The sequence below is a fragment of the Xiphias gladius genome, chromosome 9 (genome assembly GCF_016859285.1).
Source record: "Xiphias gladius isolate SHS-SW01 ecotype Sanya breed wild chromosome 9, ASM1685928v1, whole genome shotgun sequence".
NCBI lineage: Eukaryota > Metazoa > Chordata > Actinopteri > Istiophoriformes > Xiphiidae > Xiphias > Xiphias gladius.
This window is the reverse complement of record NC_053408.1, coordinates 5,834,976-5,854,472: the sequence shown is the minus strand read 5'-3', so window position 1 is coordinate 5,854,472 and position 19,497 is coordinate 5,834,976. Positions and strand designations below refer to the sequence as shown.

General features: G+C 41.2%; 1 protein-coding gene across 5 annotated transcripts in view; it reads right to left on the bottom strand.

Moving 5' to 3' along the window:
- LOC120794769 (protoheme IX farnesyltransferase, mitochondrial) overlaps window positions 1–19,497 on the bottom strand; it is a 34,533-nt gene that overhangs the window by 3,431 nt on the left and 11,605 nt on the right. For all 5 annotated transcript variants that reach the window (XR_005708156.1, XM_040136074.1, XM_040136073.1 and 2 more), the window contains one exon: window positions 4,233–4,303. Coding sequence is in view for 4 of the 5 variants with exons in the window: in XM_040136074.1 (XP_039992008.1) it covers window positions 4,233–4,303 (71 nt within the window). In the remaining variant the exon portion in view is untranslated. The remainder of the gene's footprint in view (window positions 1–4,232; window positions 4,304–19,497) is intronic.

The following is a 19,497-nucleotide window of genomic DNA, read 5'->3' as shown; positions in this document are numbered from 1 at the left end:
ACGCGCGCACGCACGCGCAGACCCATATGGGGCCACACACTGACAGTCAGCAGCAGTGCATGGCTGAATCTCAAAACCGGAGGCTTAGAGGAAGCTCATCTGATAAGAGTTTGTCAGGGATAAAAGTAGCCCTGCAAGATGAAGAGAATGTGCACACGCCAGAGATCAAAACTAGCTGAAGAAAACCACTGTGGCTCAGGCTTTTAGCCGGATGAAGATTTCCTCTTCCTCCTCCTCCTTCCCCCTCATCTTTTATTGAAAACAGTGATGGCAAGGTCTGGTTCAAATTCACCAGTAAATGCTCCATAAATTAAAGAGAGGGTAGATTAAAATCTTGACCAAATGCAGGCCTTTTCTTCAAAAAGCAGACCATGCTTTTATATTGGTGGTGTGGCTGAGCAGGGAGATTGGTACATTAATGTGATTAGTGGTGTTATGTCTGTTTTATGTGGGCTGAGGTGGGGCCGTGCAGGCTGGCTATGGGCTGTTGACAGTCTGGCTGTGGGCTGGCTCAGTGGGGGTCAGGGGAGGGAGTGCGTCACATGGCCTGAGGTGCGTTTACTGTCCTCTGCTTAACGTCTGACGCAGCCGCAGTCATAACATCAGGTGGGTAACGTTAATGCAGAGAGCCAAAGATGTGGGCAGCTGGTTAGACCACAATCGAGGTCATGGTTTCAAATGTAATAACACGAGGGATTGACCCCATTAGGTTAAAGAAACAGAATGATTCCACTTAAAACTTAGTTACCTGTGAAACACTCAAGTTGTCAGAGAGGGCGAGGCGACAAACTGCAGAGGACAAACAATTCTGAATTTTCCAAATGTGTAAGTCTGGTCTGTAATACAGTGCGTTTAGCGACCGGTGTAAAACTGGGAACAGACTAGCGATTATAGAAGCCTGCGAATACTACGCACTGCACACATGGCTATTATATCCCCAAATACACGCAGTTGTTTTTTTTGTATTGACAGGCAGAAAGGAGCACATATTAAATGACCGAGTAAATACAGAGGGCAACGCTCTAAAATTACTAATTCTAATTCTAGACTAATTCTGGAGCCGAAACAGCAACAGACGTCCTTCAAGAAAAAAGTTTGACTTGCTAATTTTTGCTGCAATTTGTGTGGAGAAGGCAAAGAAACTGAGGAAAAACGCTTAATTTGAATAAGATGGCAAACAATGACGGGAGCTGTATGTGAGTTAACATATCTGCTCTGTGAGCTAGATGAGCTGAAATATTTTAAAAAATCTCCTTCACAGCACACTGCACTGTTTGACAATTTGCTCTCAACTTTCAGCTATTAAGATATAAATGAACAAACAAATACATTTAAAAAAAAAAAAATCATTATTTCTCCCGCTACATGATTTAGACAGTCGCGATTCCATTCATAAAATTCAAACATAATCACAAAAGTTGAGCATTAAAGTTCATTTGTGAACTTGGAAAAAGTAGTTTGACAAAGTTATCTTAATAAAGCAAACTCCATCCGCTCATGAAAACCATGAGATGTGGTTAAAAGCTCCATTAAAAAAAAAAAAAAAAAAAAAAAAAAAGGGAAATGCACCTTGATGGTTTCACTAAATTATAAAAATTTATGAGAACAACAGGCAGCGATTTGATGAGAAAGCAAATAATAATGATCCTTTAACACGACTCTTACAATTTTATCTCCCAACTGTCAACACTAACTGACCCAGACTGTAACTGACCTGGTCCAACTTGGTCAACACTCGTGACACCCAAATCATACCTATCTTCAGCTCAACAACTGCAGTGTGTGTCCCCACTTATTCAGCATCACCACATATGGAGGCCTCAAACTCTGCAAAACCACAACAAAGGATGAGGGACTGCGGTCCATAGTTTACGGAAGAACAATAAAAGGTGGGAAAGATGATACGCTGATGTAGTCCCAACATAAAACGACAAACTCTTCAAGATGCTGACGTCATACTGGACAGACTGCCGCAGCAAAGCAGATGTAGTGGAGGAACATCATTTGAATCTTCCTAGAAACAACATGGAAAATGTGTAAAATGTGGCCTTCTGATGAGTTGTTTGACAGGACGGTCCAGCGTCCCATCTGTTCGCTGTCTCTACGCAAGATTGTATGTGTGAGAGAGAAAGGAGGAGACAGGGAGAGATACGGAGCGAGAAAGACAGCGTTTCTTTGTGTCCCACAGACAGACAGACACGCACGCACGCACGCACACACACACACACACACACGCACACGCACACACCTTTTGTCAGGGACATACTAAAAGCCAGAGAGAAGAAGCTGTGTTTAGACTTTGAGAGAACATCTTCAATCATCAGCTCAACAGCAGGAGAGTCCACTTTTAAACAGTGTGTCAATGGAGAATTCCTAAAACTGGGATGAGATAGCCGTGGGTCAAAGTCCAGTTATGATACTAACAGGCTGTTCGGTCTTAAAGTGACTAGGGTGCTATCGTGTATTAGTAGGCAACAGAGGTATTTAGCCTCCTCTTGCTGGCTGCATGTGAATTGGACTGGTAGTGAAAGGTATTTCATCCTCTTATGTCAACAAGTTGTTTGCTTTTGTGCCTCCTGAATAAAAATGAAAAGACAGATAGGGAGCTTTTGCTGTAAGAGCGATATGCGAAGGAGGCAATTTCCTGGCACTGACAACAGCTGAAGAGGATATGTGGCTGGTTTGTTTTGTTTTTTTTCTGGTTCACGAATCATTGAATATCTGTGCGTTTGCCTGCTGTTGAATGGCAGCAGTCTCCAAATGATTTGTAGGAGCGTGGCAACGCATGCAGTTCACCGAGTACCAATGCAGAGGTTATCTGTCATCTAATCAGCGGAGGTAGCAAAGTAGGGGTGGTCAGGTAAACTACACCGTAACCTCTACCTCGTCCCTCTTCCTTCCCAACCTGGTAACAAGCTCGCATTACACCTGACAGGTGTGAAGCAGAGGATCATCACTGCTGGCATGTGCTTCTGTTATTGGTCGCTACGGTTTCTGCCTTCCACTGTTTCTCACACACAGCTACTGGTCTGTGCCAGAGCCCTAATAAAATCAATAACTAAAGCTAGAAGAGAAGTATGTAAATCAATACCGGATGTGTGCTCAGTTCTACTGTTTTATTTAGAAAGGTGTACTATGCATACTATTTGTCAGTAGCTGTTTGTAAACCCACCATTCAAAGTTGGACCCTCCTCCGTGTCTCAACAATGGAGAGAGAGAAGGGGGGGGGCAGCTAGGGTCAAGCGAGCAAATGAGTGAATGAAGAGAGGGAGTGGCGTTACCGACAACAAAGCAGTAAATCAGAAAAATAAAATGTTATTTTCTATTTGTTTCACGTCGGTCACATTCTAAACAACAAATAAACACAGCCACACCACCGCACAACCCTGCGGGACGGTGCCACATTGCCAATTTTGTGTGAATGCAGCCAAAGCGCACGCTTCTTCCTGTCTGCTGTGGCGTCTCTGCTCCGTGTGTGTGTGTGTGTGTGTGTCTATGTGTGTAGCTCAGCCTCGCCCTTGGTCAAACAGAAAAACAGAACTGAAGCTCTTTATTCATCAGTGACACAGAATGAGAGCAGAGGAGAGAACCTGGTCGCTGCATACTTATAAAGGCCTGCCCTCACACCCTGAGCGCTGATATTGGCTGGGGGCTACACACCCACTGCCTACAGCCTGGAATTGTCGCGAACACAGCAAAAATAAGAAGAAAATAAGACAACACAGGCAGAGGGCAAGGTCTTTGCAGATAAATACACACTTCTAGTGGGTCATAAGTGATGATTGAGAGCGATGGCCTTTGTATAAGTCTATAAATTGTTTTTTAGGAAAATCCTGTATAGTATACCTTCAAGATTTACTCCTCATTATAATATTGCCAACAAATGCACACAGGCTCTGACACCTCAAGCTGTTATGTCATGTTTCACGCCTGGAAAAATGGCCCCCAGCAAGACTAGGCAACGACAAGGTCACTGATTCATCCAGTATGAAATGCACAAAAGGCCGCTTGGATGGCTCAGTAGCTTTCATCTAGTGTTGCTGGGGTGCCTCTGCACTGAACTGAACTCCAACTCATGCTGAGCTGTTGAGTCTCTCTCATTTTGCACTCTCCCCCGTCCTTCAGTAGTAAAAAGTAATAAAAAGTGCAGATGGGGCCGCTATGCCAAATATTTCATACAGAAGATCATGAGAAATATGCGGTTAAATAAGCACAAAGACAGAAAACTGTACCTGATCTGTCCTCTGACGAGTGGACGGTTCTTTGTACGGTTCATGTTGGAGTCAAAGGGCACCTCAAAGTACTGTGGAGACAGAATAAACACAACACAATGATACATAGTGTTCCAGACACAAGACACATTCAGACAAAAAAAGAAAATAAAAGGAAAGAAAAAAAGGGAGCTAACATACGGTTTCTTTCCATGCAACACATATTACCTCCACATACTGCAGGCATTCTGGATATTAAAGCATTAGACATTTAGACATCACTTTAGTATTTTTATGCGTGGTTCTTGCACATTTGTGATTCAGAGTATTCAGATTTTGTGTTATTAATAATGTTGAGGTGCAAAGGTTGGGCTGAGATACAGTTAGCTGACAAACATGTTTATGTTGCAATAATTCTGCAGATGCAAACGAATATAGATGTGAATGGAAAGAAACAGCCATCATGATATATTTCTCATTTATTTTCTCTCTGCCTGCACGCTCTCTGATGTTGGCCCTGTTTACTTTCACAGAAATGAAATTCAACTTGGTAGATTTATAACGGTAAGAGTAGCATTAAATGTAGCGTGCATGGTAGAGCAAAGATGGGAGACTTCCACCACTGCTGCCTCTGTGAGCCTTTCTATGCAACATCTGGAGAGAAACAAAGTGAGGGGAGCCACTTAAGGCATGGTCACAGCAAATATCTGAGCCAAATGCTCACCCTGCACTTCGAGAGTAAATGGACTGGAGGTGGAAGGTGGAGGCAGCGAGCTGTTGGGTGGGAGGTGGTGGTGGTGGTGGGGGGGTGTTCTGGGATACAACTATGTGAAAAACTACTTATACCCCTGTTTTATGATCTGCTCCGGAGGAGTAAGCTTCAAAGTGCTCCCATGAGATTGGCAATGTGTGACTTAAATGCAAACACATGGAGTGCTTATATGCAGGAACTGGCTAATCTGTGTGTGTGTGTGTGTGTGTGTGTGTGTGTGTGTGTGTGTGTGTGTGTGTGTGTGTGTGTGTGTGTGTGTGTGTGTGTGTGTGTGTGTGTGTGAGAGAGTGAATGAATGCGTGTAAGCAAGCAAACTCACATAGATGTGTGTATTTGCCTGCCTGCATAAGAGCCTTTGACAAATGAAGAAAACAGATAAAGCACTTAAGATTTCAGAATATCAAGATCCATCTCTTCTGATATATGGTTCACATAAAATGTCTAATAAACAGATAATCCATTCAATTTCGGTTCTTAAACCCCAGTTCCCAGATTTACTGCGCTCATGACATTGGAAAGCCACCATATTATTAAGAAACCTCCTGGTGGAAGGCATTGCATTTCACACTGTATAGATTTTTATTTTTGAAGAACATTAGGGAGTGGGCTGCGCCATTAAGGTCTGATGCACAAGATATCTCACATTACTCAACTGTGACTTGGAGTCAAGATCCAAATGCAAAGCACCAACGGAAAGATTAAACACGCTTAATAACAATTTGGCCTTCTTAGATGAGGTTGCATCCGGTTTGGAGCTTGGGAGGCACACTAAACCTATGAGAGCAGAGGGTCAACAATGCTATATAATGACTCTGCCGAAATGCCAACCATGAATCTCCTTCTCGGCCGCTGGGTTTGCTGGTCTTCACATTACATCTCACAATAGTTTGTATGAGCCATTAGTGAACCTCCTCGGGATTTCGGGCTAGCAATACATCATAGTGACATTTATTCAAAGTGCAATTATGCCAATATTTTGCATTATTTTGAAGACAAAAACAGTATAATAAATAAAAGAAACAGAGCCTTTGATGGTCATGCCTACCACACATAGAAAAGTAGGTAAATATATGTCATTTGGCTCTAGTTACCACTGAAATTGCAGCGGCACTACAACTCCCCAACCAACCAAAGACATTAAAATTAGCAGTGGAATAAGCTCTCTTCATAAGCTCCAAAGAAAATCCCCTGCTTCCCTTTTCCATCCTAGCTTCAGTTGTCATGGAGTACTAGCTAGCTGGGTCTGACTGGACTGGGCCAGCCTAATGCACAGCTGTGTATGCGGCTGTGGGACCCCAAGGCCCAGACTGAGGTGTTAATTCTATTTCCTGGGTCAGGAAATGCGTCAAAAGGTCAGGGGCCACATAAGAGAGAAATGCACGCTGTGGCCAGGCCAGAGCAGAGCAGTGCCGAACTAGGCCTCAGGCAGGCCCAGGGCCAAGCTCGCTGCAACACTGCTCACATAAAATGGATCCAGTTAGTTTCCAATAACATCATCCCACATGTTAAAAATGTCCCTGATAGTATGCACAACAGTGCTCTGTGCATTGTGCCTCCGCAGGCATATAAGGCATCTGTACAGCAAATAAGACCAAAGAAGAACTTTGCAGAGGGGAAAAAAAAAGAATCTCAAAAATCAAGATCTACAGTGTTGCCATTGTTTAGGTGAACCTGTCGAGTGTGTATACGGATGATTTAACGCAAATGTTAAAGTCACTCAGTCCACCTCGCTGTGTGTGCTGTGCTGTCATTTCAGTTTGTCCAGTTGTGCTCTCGTTCCTCCCTCTATGCCTTTTAAGCAAGAGTGCCTCATCTGGTTTGCATCAGTGGCCCTCTCAGCCAGTGTCATTATTTCTGCCCAACACTGCCATCTGTTACAGTGATGGCATTAAAATGATTGGGCCATCGTTCTGTGTGTGTGTGTGTGTGTGTGTGTGTGTGTGTGTGTGTGTGTGTGTGTGCGTGCGTGCACGAGTGTGTATGTGCGCACGTGTGCTGCTACAGGTAGGTGTAGAGGTTGCAATGATTCAGAGTGCATCAGTTTAAAATTCATGGATTTTCACAGATCTCCACCTACACTGAGCTGAGCTAACTTGACTGTGTAATTAACTGACATAACAGTCGGTAGCTATAGTGTTTAGCAATGAGCTCAGTCTCCGGTAGGGCACCTCTGACCAGTATACTCTAGGGTATACAATGCCATTACTAGATGCTGATAAACTTTTAATCAAATTGTAATAAAAAATTAGGCCCATGCCCAAAATACTCATGCTAATGTGAATATTGATTAGGGGAATAATATTGTTAATAAGAGATCCTGCTATCATTTATAGGCAAATAAACTAAATAGTATCTACAATTTTCAACGAGTCTGAAAAAAATATGTATAAATAAAATTAAAATAGCAATAATTTCTCTTAATTTCAGATTGATAACAGTGATTTGATTGAATATTATAATCAAATGTATATCACAATCTTAAAAAAATGTCTTTTAAAAGTTAGTTGATGAATGTTGATACAGAGTATTATAGTTTTATATTTTTTTTATCTTATTAGCTGCATAGTGCCCACCTAACACAGCCAATCATAGGCCTACAATACCTTATTAAAGCCGTTTAAATGTTTGACAGCTGAACAATTCTACATCTACAAAATATAGTTGATATTGCAGGTTTGCTTTAGTTTTTTTGTGTGTCCTACAGTATTTTGAATAATATCTTTAAATAGATTTAAAGTGTGATTGTCAGAAGTGTCAGTGGGGTTTGGACGTGATTTCAACAGCCCCTCTTTATCTCCAGCATGATAAATATACTAATGTTCAAATTCAGTTGTCATCGTGATGCATCTGCACAATGCTTATTAAACAGGAGGAAAAAGAAGACCTTTGTTTATTTGTTTGTTTTTTTGTAGCCCTGCTCGTATCACTCACTGACACACCATGACATATCTCATTGAAACATCCGGTTGTGATTGTGGAGCTAAATATATCATTTTTCATAGGTGGCGTACAAACAAGGGTTTGAAAATGGATTCAGCTTCAGATAACATACAGCTCCATCAAAAAGTGCCTGGATCAATAATAAGCACAACCCTATGAATCAGCTCAGGATGTACACAGAGAGGTAGCTGGGCTACCGAACCGGAAGTTATGGAGAGTTTGGCTGCTGTTCTCAATTATGGACTCAAACACACACATACACACACACACACACACACACACACACACACACACACACACACAAAACCCATAACTGTAGGGGCAATTATCTGCCAGATGAACACAGGCAAGACCAAAGTGAGAAGCAAAGAAGAGGGGGTGTTCAGCTGCCAGCTCCTCCGAACTATCAAAGACAGAACGTGATCCACCGCCAACCACCAGGGCTCAATTGATAACAGGCTGCAGGGAAGTATTTCCTATTTTTGTGTAGAAGCTGAGGAAGTCAATTTAGCTTTGTATCAATGTACAATTTATGGTGATACTAACCCACAAAGTGTATCTGTTTGATGACTGAAAATTAAAAACTCAAGTAGCAAGACTTTAAGGGCTGCATAGATTTGACAAAGTGTGTGAAATGTTTTATTTGTTTACTCCCCACCACTTAGAATGAACAAGACTGAAAAACTCACAATCTTATTCTTTGATTGTGCAACAGCCACTCCTTGTGCTCCCCATGGGAGAAGGGTTGCCTGGCCTACCTCACATGACAAGCACAACTCCGATCTGCCAGCAAAAACAACAATGGGGAGTGCAGTGAAGGTCGGAGAGGAGTGATACAGTAAGTACACACTGTGAATTTACTGTGTTTATTCGAGAGGTAAGAGTGTGCCTAAACACAGGCACACAGCTGAGCAGCTGTATGGCTTTGGCTCACAGAAACATCAGCTGGCCTAAACAGCATTTCTCCCTCGCTTTGCCGAGGTATACCCAGGTGCATGGGCTGAACCCAACAATAATAATAACAACCAAGTCATCACTTGTCAGAATGTCAACTGTTTGCACATCGAAGTTGAATGGCGGAATCAAACTTCCACAGGGTTGGGTGGTGCTCCGACGCATGCGAGCCAAGTCTACTTATAAAGCTAGAGAGCTCTCAAAACCCCTTCAACACCAACTGTGAATGGTCTCTGGTCAGCCTCTTGACAAACAAGGAGCCAAAGATTTACATAGATTAAGATGTCCTCAAAATTCAATTCAATGGTTCTGGCAGACATTCAAAATGTTTAGAAATCAAATGAAAGAAAAGAAATGGAACAAAATAAACAAGGCATGGAACCTGACTAGTCACAACACAAAAACGCTGGAAAGGCATATCAATGTTATTTCAAGGTGTTTCTGTGGGAGAAGTGGGACTGCCGTTCTGTCTCCGAAATGCCATTGATGTCTCTTGAGTCAAATGAATAGTCTTGAAGCTATGTGAGCAATGCTGTGACTTTGCACCGGTTCCCTGAAGAACCTGTCAAACCCCTCTTAAAGTACTTATTAAACTGTTAGCATGAGCCTGTGTGGGTGTCTGTGTGGATGGCAGAGGTGCTGGCAGAGGAAATATGTAGAATGAGGGGGAGGCTGACTACAGACAGTGATCAGACATGGTGCATTGTAATTAGGGATAGGTGGGTGGTGGTTTAAAACTGGTATCAATGGCAACCCAGTAGAGATGTGTGCCATGATATGGATTCAGATAAAAGTGTTAGTCAGTACAGAACGGATTTTTGGATGATAAGAAGTCTGAATATCAAATTCCTTTAGGGGTTGTACTTGCACTGCGGTGCTTATAAAAAGATTGCTTATGACAGCTCCGTCACTTCATTTCTGTCACTGAGACAACCGCAACATTTATTTCACAGTATCTGCAGTGGAGGTGAAAGATAAAAACAGGAGTCATATCTGGGTCTGGAATGCTGCGTATGGACAGCTGGCAGATGTTTTGGGGGTCCCCTTGCCCTCTGCGATCCTTTGATGTGATGAAATGATATGGGATCAGTTGGTGTGATTGGACATGAAAAGCTATGGTTGTTTGCACTGCTTAATTCATGAGAAGAAATCGTGAAAAACAGAATAAAATCACGCAACCTCTGATCCAGACATCTTTTTACAATTGAGTAGTCCACATTTCCATGGCTGCACAGTGACTCATGCACATGAACAAAATCTTTACACTTTTCTTCAGACCTTCAAAAGAATGTAACTACCCAAATTGAATCTACCAATACTTCTTGGCCTTCAAAATACCGTAACTGCACGGTCCTGCTGCTGTACATTAAAGTCTCCTTTCGTTCTTCCTAGGCACCAGTGTAGAGACTGCAGTACTCTGTCTGGCCAAATAGTGGATCATGTCTCCCTTTCAGCTGTGCGCTGAACCCACACCTCTTCTCCTTCTCTTTATAGTGGTCTGTATAGAGCCGTTGGCAGCAATTCAGCTGGCACAGCTTCTCTCTTGATTAATGGCCTGAGTGTGAGACAGTGAAGTGCTAAACTGTCCTCATGTTAATCAGCCAATTAATGCCGTGCAGAGCCGCATTACCTCTGCCCTGCCGGTAATCAGTCCCTTTGCCTGAGAAGATATGGGCAGGATCTGGGAAAGCTTACTGCAAGGCAGAGGCATGCTATACTCTCACTGCCTGGGCCACAAAGAGATGGAAAGAGTGATGGGACAAAAAGAGGATGAAGTCTGAAATGGAAAAAAAAGGAAAAAGGCTAAAGGTAGAATATTATTCCTACATTCTGCTTTTCTTCTAGCTCATCTGATCAAAGGGGGCTTTGGCAGCTGCTGCTTTACCTCCAAAAAGAATAGGTTTCTGGTGCGGAACTAAAGATAAATGAGCGTTGTCTATTTCTTTTTTGCACAGAAGACCGTCTCAAACCACTAATGCAGAGAGCCTGGGGGAATTTGTGCCTTTTGTTTAAAAGTGATGCAATAGTTCATCACGCATGCCTTGTGTGTCATATAACATCACTGTTTTCATCATTTATGCTAAATCGTTTACCAAGCCACAGTGCCACCTAGTGTGAGGGAGGGCTCCTGTTACAAGCCATACTCTTGGTGGATGGCAATGATGATAGCAAATGTTAAGGTCCTATGGATCAAGAGACCCTCACAGGGTATGTTTATCTAATATCACGACACAGAACCTTTGGAACAGACCTTGTAGCGAAATCCTTTGGTGAAATGGCTTGAGTTTTGAATAGGAATCTTTATTTTACAAAGTGGTTTGGTATCATTTGGAAAAAAAGCCAGACACTGGGCCATGCTGGCTGACACATTCATTTTCATTCCACTATAAACATATCAACTGTGCAAACAAGACAAATTCCTTTGTTGGAAAGCTGACCAGCCATATCTCCAGTCTCAGTCTGATAAGTTAACGCTCCTATTAATGAGGGCATTTCACTCCAGTTCCTGATTACCATTAACCGTGCACACACTTGAGTGCTTTCTATTCAGTCTCTCGTACTGTGGGAAAACATATCAGTGAAAGCTGAATACATAGAACTGGCCTGTGTGTGTGGTCACTTGTTTAAAGAGAAATAAACAGTCTTTTCCGCCATCAGTGGGCATTTGCAAATAACTGTGAGGGTGCGACTGACATGACAAGCAGTTTGAAAGCCTCTCAACAGTTTGGGTGCAGCTGAAAAGGAAGCATGTGCATGACGGTGTGTATGTTTGAGAGAATGTGAGTGTTTAGATTTTTTGTCCACAGCTGTGTCTGACCACAAGGAGACTGGAATGGGTGTGAATGTGTGTGTGTGTGTGTGTGTGTGTGTGTGCGTGTGTGTGTGTGTCAACTTTAATACTCCTCTGATATGACTGAAGATTTTGAAGAAATGTAACCATTGGAAGTTAGAAGTGATGAGGGGCAGATGTATATGAAGGCCCTCACTGTTCTCTCAAACATGACAGCAGACATCAGCACCTCAGGAATATTTGTATTTGCAGCAGTGACCCATAGTAAAATCCACCCCTTCAGCTAGACAGGGTCATTCAACAAGCCTTTCAAATCCAAATGATGAGGACCTCGGAAGAAGACAACGATACAGTGAGGTCTAGATCTTAGCATAGCATTACCTTATAATCATCTTAAATTTTAATTCTGGAGGAAGGTCAACTACCTATTAATGAAACAAGGTAACTTGGCAGAAAAAAATCTTTCAATAAGCTACATTGTTAGGTATACCACAAGATGCCTGTCATGACATGTACTGTAAAGAGCAAAACAGACAGCTGTGATTTTCAGTGTTTCTGTTTATAACAATTGGCATAACAGGAAATTCATTTATTTTATCACACAACTTATAATAAAATAAATAAATAAACGGATTACCAAACACATAATAATAATCTGTTCTATTCTTTTGCCATATTATTAGTAAACTAAATAAACCTGATTAAAAAGAACAAACAGAAACTGATTTTTTTTTTTTTATCTCTGGTTTGTGGAAAGTACTTTGATATGCTGGGACATGGGTTACAGGTTTCATACTGCCCGCTTTTCCTCCAAGGTACAAGTCGTCTCTGAAGATACCCTACAGATCCTACAAACTAAACACAGCCGTTACATTGTTTAATTAGCATCTTTGTTATCCTTCCCTTTCCATTTACTAACTTGTTCTGTAAACTGGACTTCTGATAACACACCTGCAGCTCAGGCTGATGCAGTGCAGAACAGTTTGGTTCAGGGACAGGGCAAGGGAACAACTAGAAGACAGTGTTCTCCCTATAATGTAATATGTTGGCCAACAAGTTTTTTTAATGTAGCTTTGGAGGCTTTGTCTCGTCACTCTCTACAGTGAAGTAAACCTACTAACAAACTGAATAACATCCTACAGAGCTTCACAACCACCTCCTTCTGGACCCAAATAGGAAAAGACAAAGAGAGCACAGGGTTAATATCAAGGCTCTGCTCTGAACTGGCTTTAAGAAGTAGAAGGGAGTACTCTTCAACCTTTATATTGGTTGTTGTTTAATAAAAAAATGCCTTTCAACTGTTAGATTTGCTGATTATAAACTAGAAAGAGTTGTGGTTTCCAGCCTATAAACTCAGGTTAAGGCAACTCCTGGTATGCTAACTCTCTTCTTTTTAGTTTCAGGCTTTTGAATGACAGGAAACAAAATGAAGAAAAAACTGACCTATGTTTATATGGACACAGAACATCTGCTGATACACCCAACACAAGGGAGCAGATGGTAAACAGTGGCAAAAAGCAGCAGGAGTAAATTATTTATCCACGAGTTTCAATCTTGTTTGCTGGAGCAAATGGGAGAAGACTGTATGAACAGTGTAACAAAGTTGTTGTCAAAGTCTGTCCTCCTCCACCGCCAGAGCTTTGCCCTGGAGACGCATCCCGCGCTCTACCATATTCTCCATATCCTCTCGCCTCTCTCGCTATCCCCTCAAGTGGAAAGGCAAGCAGTTAGCTTTTTGATGGTTTCTAGAAGTAAGCTGTCAACCATCTGTCTTGTGAATGTAACAGAAATTGTTTCTGTCAAGATGTGGCGTGACACAGTTTACAGTGTGTCTCAATGGGGAAAAGTAAGTGCTGGCACAGTTCCTCAGAGGAAAGTTGCAAGAATGACACTACTTTAGCTGAGATTTTTGACAGAACAGTGGAGTACATTGGTAAAGTCTTCCAACTAAATATCTGAAAATGTCCTTTTAATAGTTTATTTAGTTTAAAACAACGAATGCAGTAGGGTAGGGGTCATGCTTCTAGAGAGCATCATTTTGTCTGCCTCCTTATAGCTCAGGTTAAAAAGGTACATTTCTTTGTCTGCTTTACAGCATACTGTATAAAGGACGTACGTCTTAAACAAAGAAAGCAATTTCAAAGTGGCAAAATGCCATTAAAACTCTGGGCTGGCTAAATTCGAGCCACTTTTCCCCTACCCATCCTATCTCTTCATAAGCAATAATTACAGGAGAAGCATACAGATAAAAGCTCTGTATGCAGGAAGTGCAAATGCATAGGATACCCCCCCACACACAGAACCACTAGCACATCTCAAACAGCGAAAATATTTAATCCCTAGGATCTGGCTAAGTTAGACAAAGACATTCAGAGTAAAACAAACACACACATATGGGTATAACCACTCATTTGCATACACCCAGCTGTCTCTATGTCATATTGATTTAGGTTGTGTGGGTGTAAAATGAATGGCTACACAGCACATTAATAGTGTCCATAGTAAAGCACACGTGCCTTAATGACGGAAGCCACTGCAAAGCAGAGTTAAGTTATACAGCCACGCTTAAAGTAGACATGTCACTTTTCTTTGTGGGCTGAGAATACAGCAATGTTTCTAAAAGCTGTCTTACAGGAGCCTTAGTAATGAGAGAAAACAGTTATTAAGACATACAGCATACAGGGGTAAAGTAATGTTATTCCATAGACATAAACAAAGAAAGACAAAAAAGTATGGTTTTACAATCCCTTTGTGGTCCTAGGTGGGGTTAGCCAGGTGGCAAAAATCAATGCGTCATATAAAGATTAGAAAGGGATAGGTACAGTTAAAGACATCAGAACCAGACTTAGTATGCATGTTCAAGCTGCACACACAATTTGATTTGTTTTGTGAAAGGTAATCAACGGTTACTACATCACAGTGGCAGACAGACTGCCACGCCATCATATGGCTGAAGATCCTTTTAACTATCTACAATCGCTCCAGTGAAACAGAGACAGACAAGGGTCCACACCCTACCCCGCGGGATGACTTCCTCAGGTGAGAGAGGAATGACTGGCGGAGGAGAACAGCTGGACCAACATGTGGTCAGAATACAAGTAATGCTAGGCTCAAGAAGAGACACAAAGGCAGGCAGACTTGGCCTTTTGTGCCTCTGTAATGCTGCCACCCCATATAAAGGGCATTAGATGTTGTATAGCACTGAAAAGCTTTCAAGATGTTCAAGAAGCAGATCAGTAGGCAGGAGTCCATGCACAAAAGGTAGCATTTATCAACAAAAATATTAATGAAATGAAGGCAAAAATTAACCCAGTGAAATTCAACAAAAATAACTTCAAACTGCTGCCTCGGAGCAAGCTGGGACTCTTCTACTGCTTAAGACAAGAGACTGGCCTTTTATCTTCTCAGCCTCGCTTAACTGGAACCAGTGAGCTCACCCTAAGGTTGAGCTAGACTGATACAAAGCTTTCAAAGAATACAGAATAACAGACAAACATTTGTATAAGATTACCCTGATTACAGCCATGAGTGCACCAAGCCTCTCCCCCCTCCTTCCCTCACTTGGTAAACGCCTGGTCACTCACTGCTTAGACACCTAATGATGCACACCAAATTAAAAAAAAAAATATTAATGTTGGGAGACAGCATCTAGTGAAACAAACCTTTCACACATTCAGTGCTTAGATTACGTGTGTGTTTCAGTGAAACAGGAATACTGTTCAAGCAGTGCAGTTTGCTTTATCTAATCACCTGAGGTGCACCTGTAACATTCACAGTGAAACACACCTCTACCCTTTATGCATATGCATTTAAGGGACGATAACACAAATAACAGGAAGAGATACAGAATGGCTCAGAATGCTTTCCACTGAATTAACTGAGGGTCACCTCTAAAAAGCATCGGCAGTTACAGCTTCCAAAAATGTCAAACGTCAAATAAAGCGTCTCCTGTCCCTAACACTGAACAGTCTTAGCATGGTTACAAATATCATGACAGTATAGCCCTTAAGAATATTTTTGACTATTGTGATTTTTTTAAAAACTGTTTTAGATATGCTGTGTGATTACATAATGAAGGACTGAGGACTTGGGTGGCAGTTAAGATTCAGGAAATATAGTCTGCATAATAGTCACTGGAGACCAGGCAAGATCCCTTTTAAAATTTCAAGTAATAAGAGCGGAAGCTGAAAGTACTGAAACAATTACTCAAACTATAGAGTAGTGAGAAATGACAGCGAGTCTAAATCTAGGCTGGCTGGTAATGTGATGTCTTCATGATGCTCAGCCAATACAGAGCACTTTAAAACAGTATAGCAAAAAGATCAGAAAGAGGATTTTTCTTCAATAGACGCTGTGAAATGTGATGCATACTAGAACAACCTTTATTTAAAAGGAAAGAACCCATAGCGATGGAGAGAGAAAAATATTAAAATCAGTCAAAGTTGTGGCAAATAAACAACAAAACAGTAACATTCTTTTGATATGTCAATTTTCCAACAGAAACTTGACCAGATGACCACATAAATGCTAATCTGCGTATAATTATTCCTGCCACTATTAAGCTTTAAGATAATACACCCCTCTTTCAGCAAATGGCAAGATGGAAAGCCTAATGAATTTAACCCTACATGTGCCATTAAAAAAAAAAAAAAAAAAAAAATAAAAAAATCACACCCCCTAATCAGTTAAGTTAAAAACGTATAGGGCTCATAGAGCCTTACTCTAAAGGAGACAACCTTGTAATTTTGGACTAAATAAATAAACTTGAATTTTCAACTGAGATTTTGAGTATATGAGACACACCCAATTCTTAGGGAAAGCCTTGGTGCATGTTGGTAACCATTTTGTTTTCCAGCAATGATGCCCTTGCCCCAAAAGCTTCTCGGTTTGAATCACATTAGCATGCGGTATTGGCTCACGGGCACGCCATAAACAGGGCTGCTTTTGTTAATTATCCACGGATCTCAGTATTACAAAGAGTGTTCCCTACTTGCCTTTGGCTAAGTTACCTTCAGATAGAGAGGGTAAACTTGCTTGAATTTCATGGAGAAAAAAAAAAAATGTAAACTATACACAAATACATAATGATGTGATGTCTTAAAAAAATAGATGTCCTAAATATATGTCTTTCCCTGAATTTAAATTGAAGAATTAGTAATTTAATCAGCCTTGCAAAAACACAGTGTTCTCTAGATGTTCATTGTTTAGCTACTGTAAAACAAAAAATGTCCGCACGTAACTTTGTCAGGTTTTTTATTCTCATATAAAGTGGTTTTTTTTTAAATTTATCTGCCCTTTATGTCTGAAATGGGTCAAAGACCAAGAGCTTGTGGTATATTAAAATGAAGAGCACAGATATCAGTGAGCTTAGGAGCTGTCTTTGTATCCACATGTACAATTATCCCTCCAGCAACTAAACAGAAGAGGACAGGCTAAAAAAATTTAAATCTAAATAACTTTTAAGTTTCAGCTCACCAGAAAACAGCAGGTCATTTCATGAAATTTGTTATTCACCTCTCTGTCACTGATTTTAGTGCAATACAATACCGCACATCAAAACACAGTATGTAGTCATCTGACTAACATTAGCATCACAAAACACATTCTGCATCATTCCTAAGTCATTGCTTTTTCCTTTTCTTCTTGTCATAATGGACAATTTTGAGACGCTCAACTAAACAAAAAACATTCGGGCTGAAGGGTCTGTTTGTCTTTTGGTCATTTGATTTTTACTTTCAGAAACGGGTATTAAAAAATAAAAAATGGGTGGTTATTTGATTTTCATTTTAAAATGCAAAATGTATTAGGTACAAGACATTTATATTTTCCATGTTCAAAAAGGGATGATCGAAATTTAAAAATTGGTTTGATTTTTATTTTCCATAACAAAAAATAAAATCACCTGAAAACAGAAATGAAAAAATGCATGATTTTTTTTCACATTCTCAAAAAGTGTTATACTGTGACAGGAACGTGACGGCCATGCAGTTAATACCCATTTGTAAAAAGAAAACTGAATGACCACAAGATTCATGGACCCTGAGGCTTGGCAATACACAGTGATATTACATCCACTGAATAACCATGCAAACCTCTGGCCCCAGTCTGCTAATGCTCAGCAGTGCAAAAGGTTGGTGACAAGCAGAGGGGGCCACTTCTAAAACGAGTGCATCTTCAGCAACCCATTATCACCGTCCACAATCAGTTTCCGTGTGACACTAGTGCCAGAGGGACGGTTTGTCCTCTAGACATACAGGGGCCTCTACACTGACTGTCTCTATTCACTGATACGTCAACGTTGCATCCCGGAGGTGCTGACATGCCAGTATCCGTTTCAGTGGGAAAGCAGGTCCAGAATGGTTAACTAAAACTGAGACACTGACAACACCAACACAACTTAACAGAGTTCAAATGCTTGGGCGCTGTGCCTAAGTCTTATAATGGTAGGGAAAACCCTGTAGTAAGTGTAACAACATAAACTCAGCGTGCATGAGCTCAGCCATTGCCAAATGCACTGTGAGGTGTAGAAAGGTTCAGTGGTGCCAGACGGTGCTGAGGTGGGTGGTTTCAACCCTCTGACTCAAGTCTCAATGGTGTCTGCATCTCGCCCTGTTGGTCACTGAAGCCCATAATCATAGTGTTTTGTCAAAAACTAAAGGCTTATTAGGGAGGTGGTAAGGAGGGGCCCCACCTGCCCATCAGTCAGTCATGTTCATTTCCTTGAGTTGAACGCAACTCTATTGTGCTGAGGTGTATTTGCCCAAACAAGCTGTGACATTGAAAGCTCAGAGAGACACTTTGCGTGCGAGTTGAACTGCATCTCTTGAGTGTGATCTTCACAAAAGATGACGACATGTTGAAGACAACTCCAATGAGAAGCCCTGTTTTTCTGTTCCTTTGAAGTTAGGACACCCTGTATTTGTAAAGGTCTGAGTGTACAAGGATCATAAAGAATATGTAGTGTAAGTAAAAAATGTAACGTACACTACCAGTCAAAACTTTTAGTACACCCCCATTTTTCCAGTTTTTTATTGATATTTAAGCAGTTCAATTCCAGTGAATAACCTTAAACGGTACAAAGGTAAGCGGTTAAGAAACGGGTTAATTTACAAATTTCCTGCAGCAATCCTTTTTTTTTTTTTTAATATTCATTATTTATTTGTTCTATGCTTTAATTTCAGAAAACACTGAGACTAAATTTCAATAACGGCTGGAGAAATTTGTAACAGGTGTTACATATTAATACATTTTAATATATATATGTGTGTGCGCCGAGTGTGTATGCAGCTGGTTGAAGTTGCTCCTGCTGGTTTTGTTTTTTTTTTTTTTTTTTTAATAAAATCGAGGAATTAGTTTGCAGTAAGTGTAGTGGTATGTGCTTAATTTAGCTATGGTAGCATTGCACAGCACACGTTGAAGTGTTGACGCCACATCCATGCAGAAATCAGGAGGATGACAAACAGAGGATGCAGAGGAGGAACAAAGAGACGAGGGAAGAGATCTGGGTCCAGACAACAGAGACTGATGGAGAAGAGGAGATACAGTATAATTTGTACCTCCCTTCTATTATCATGGGCAACATGAGGACGAGGTAGCAGCCCTTGTGAGGAGGGACTTCCGTGAGTGTAGTGTTATGTGTTTCACAGAGACATGGCTACAGGAAGATACTCTGGATTCCTATCGCTACCACAGACAGTTTTCAGACGGTTCAGGTGGACAGGAATAAACCCCGCAGTCCGGACATTGACCTGTTAGCTGCAGGGCTACATCCATACTACATACCCAGAGAGCTCTTACACGCCACAATATGTCTTTGAATTGAGGAAAAA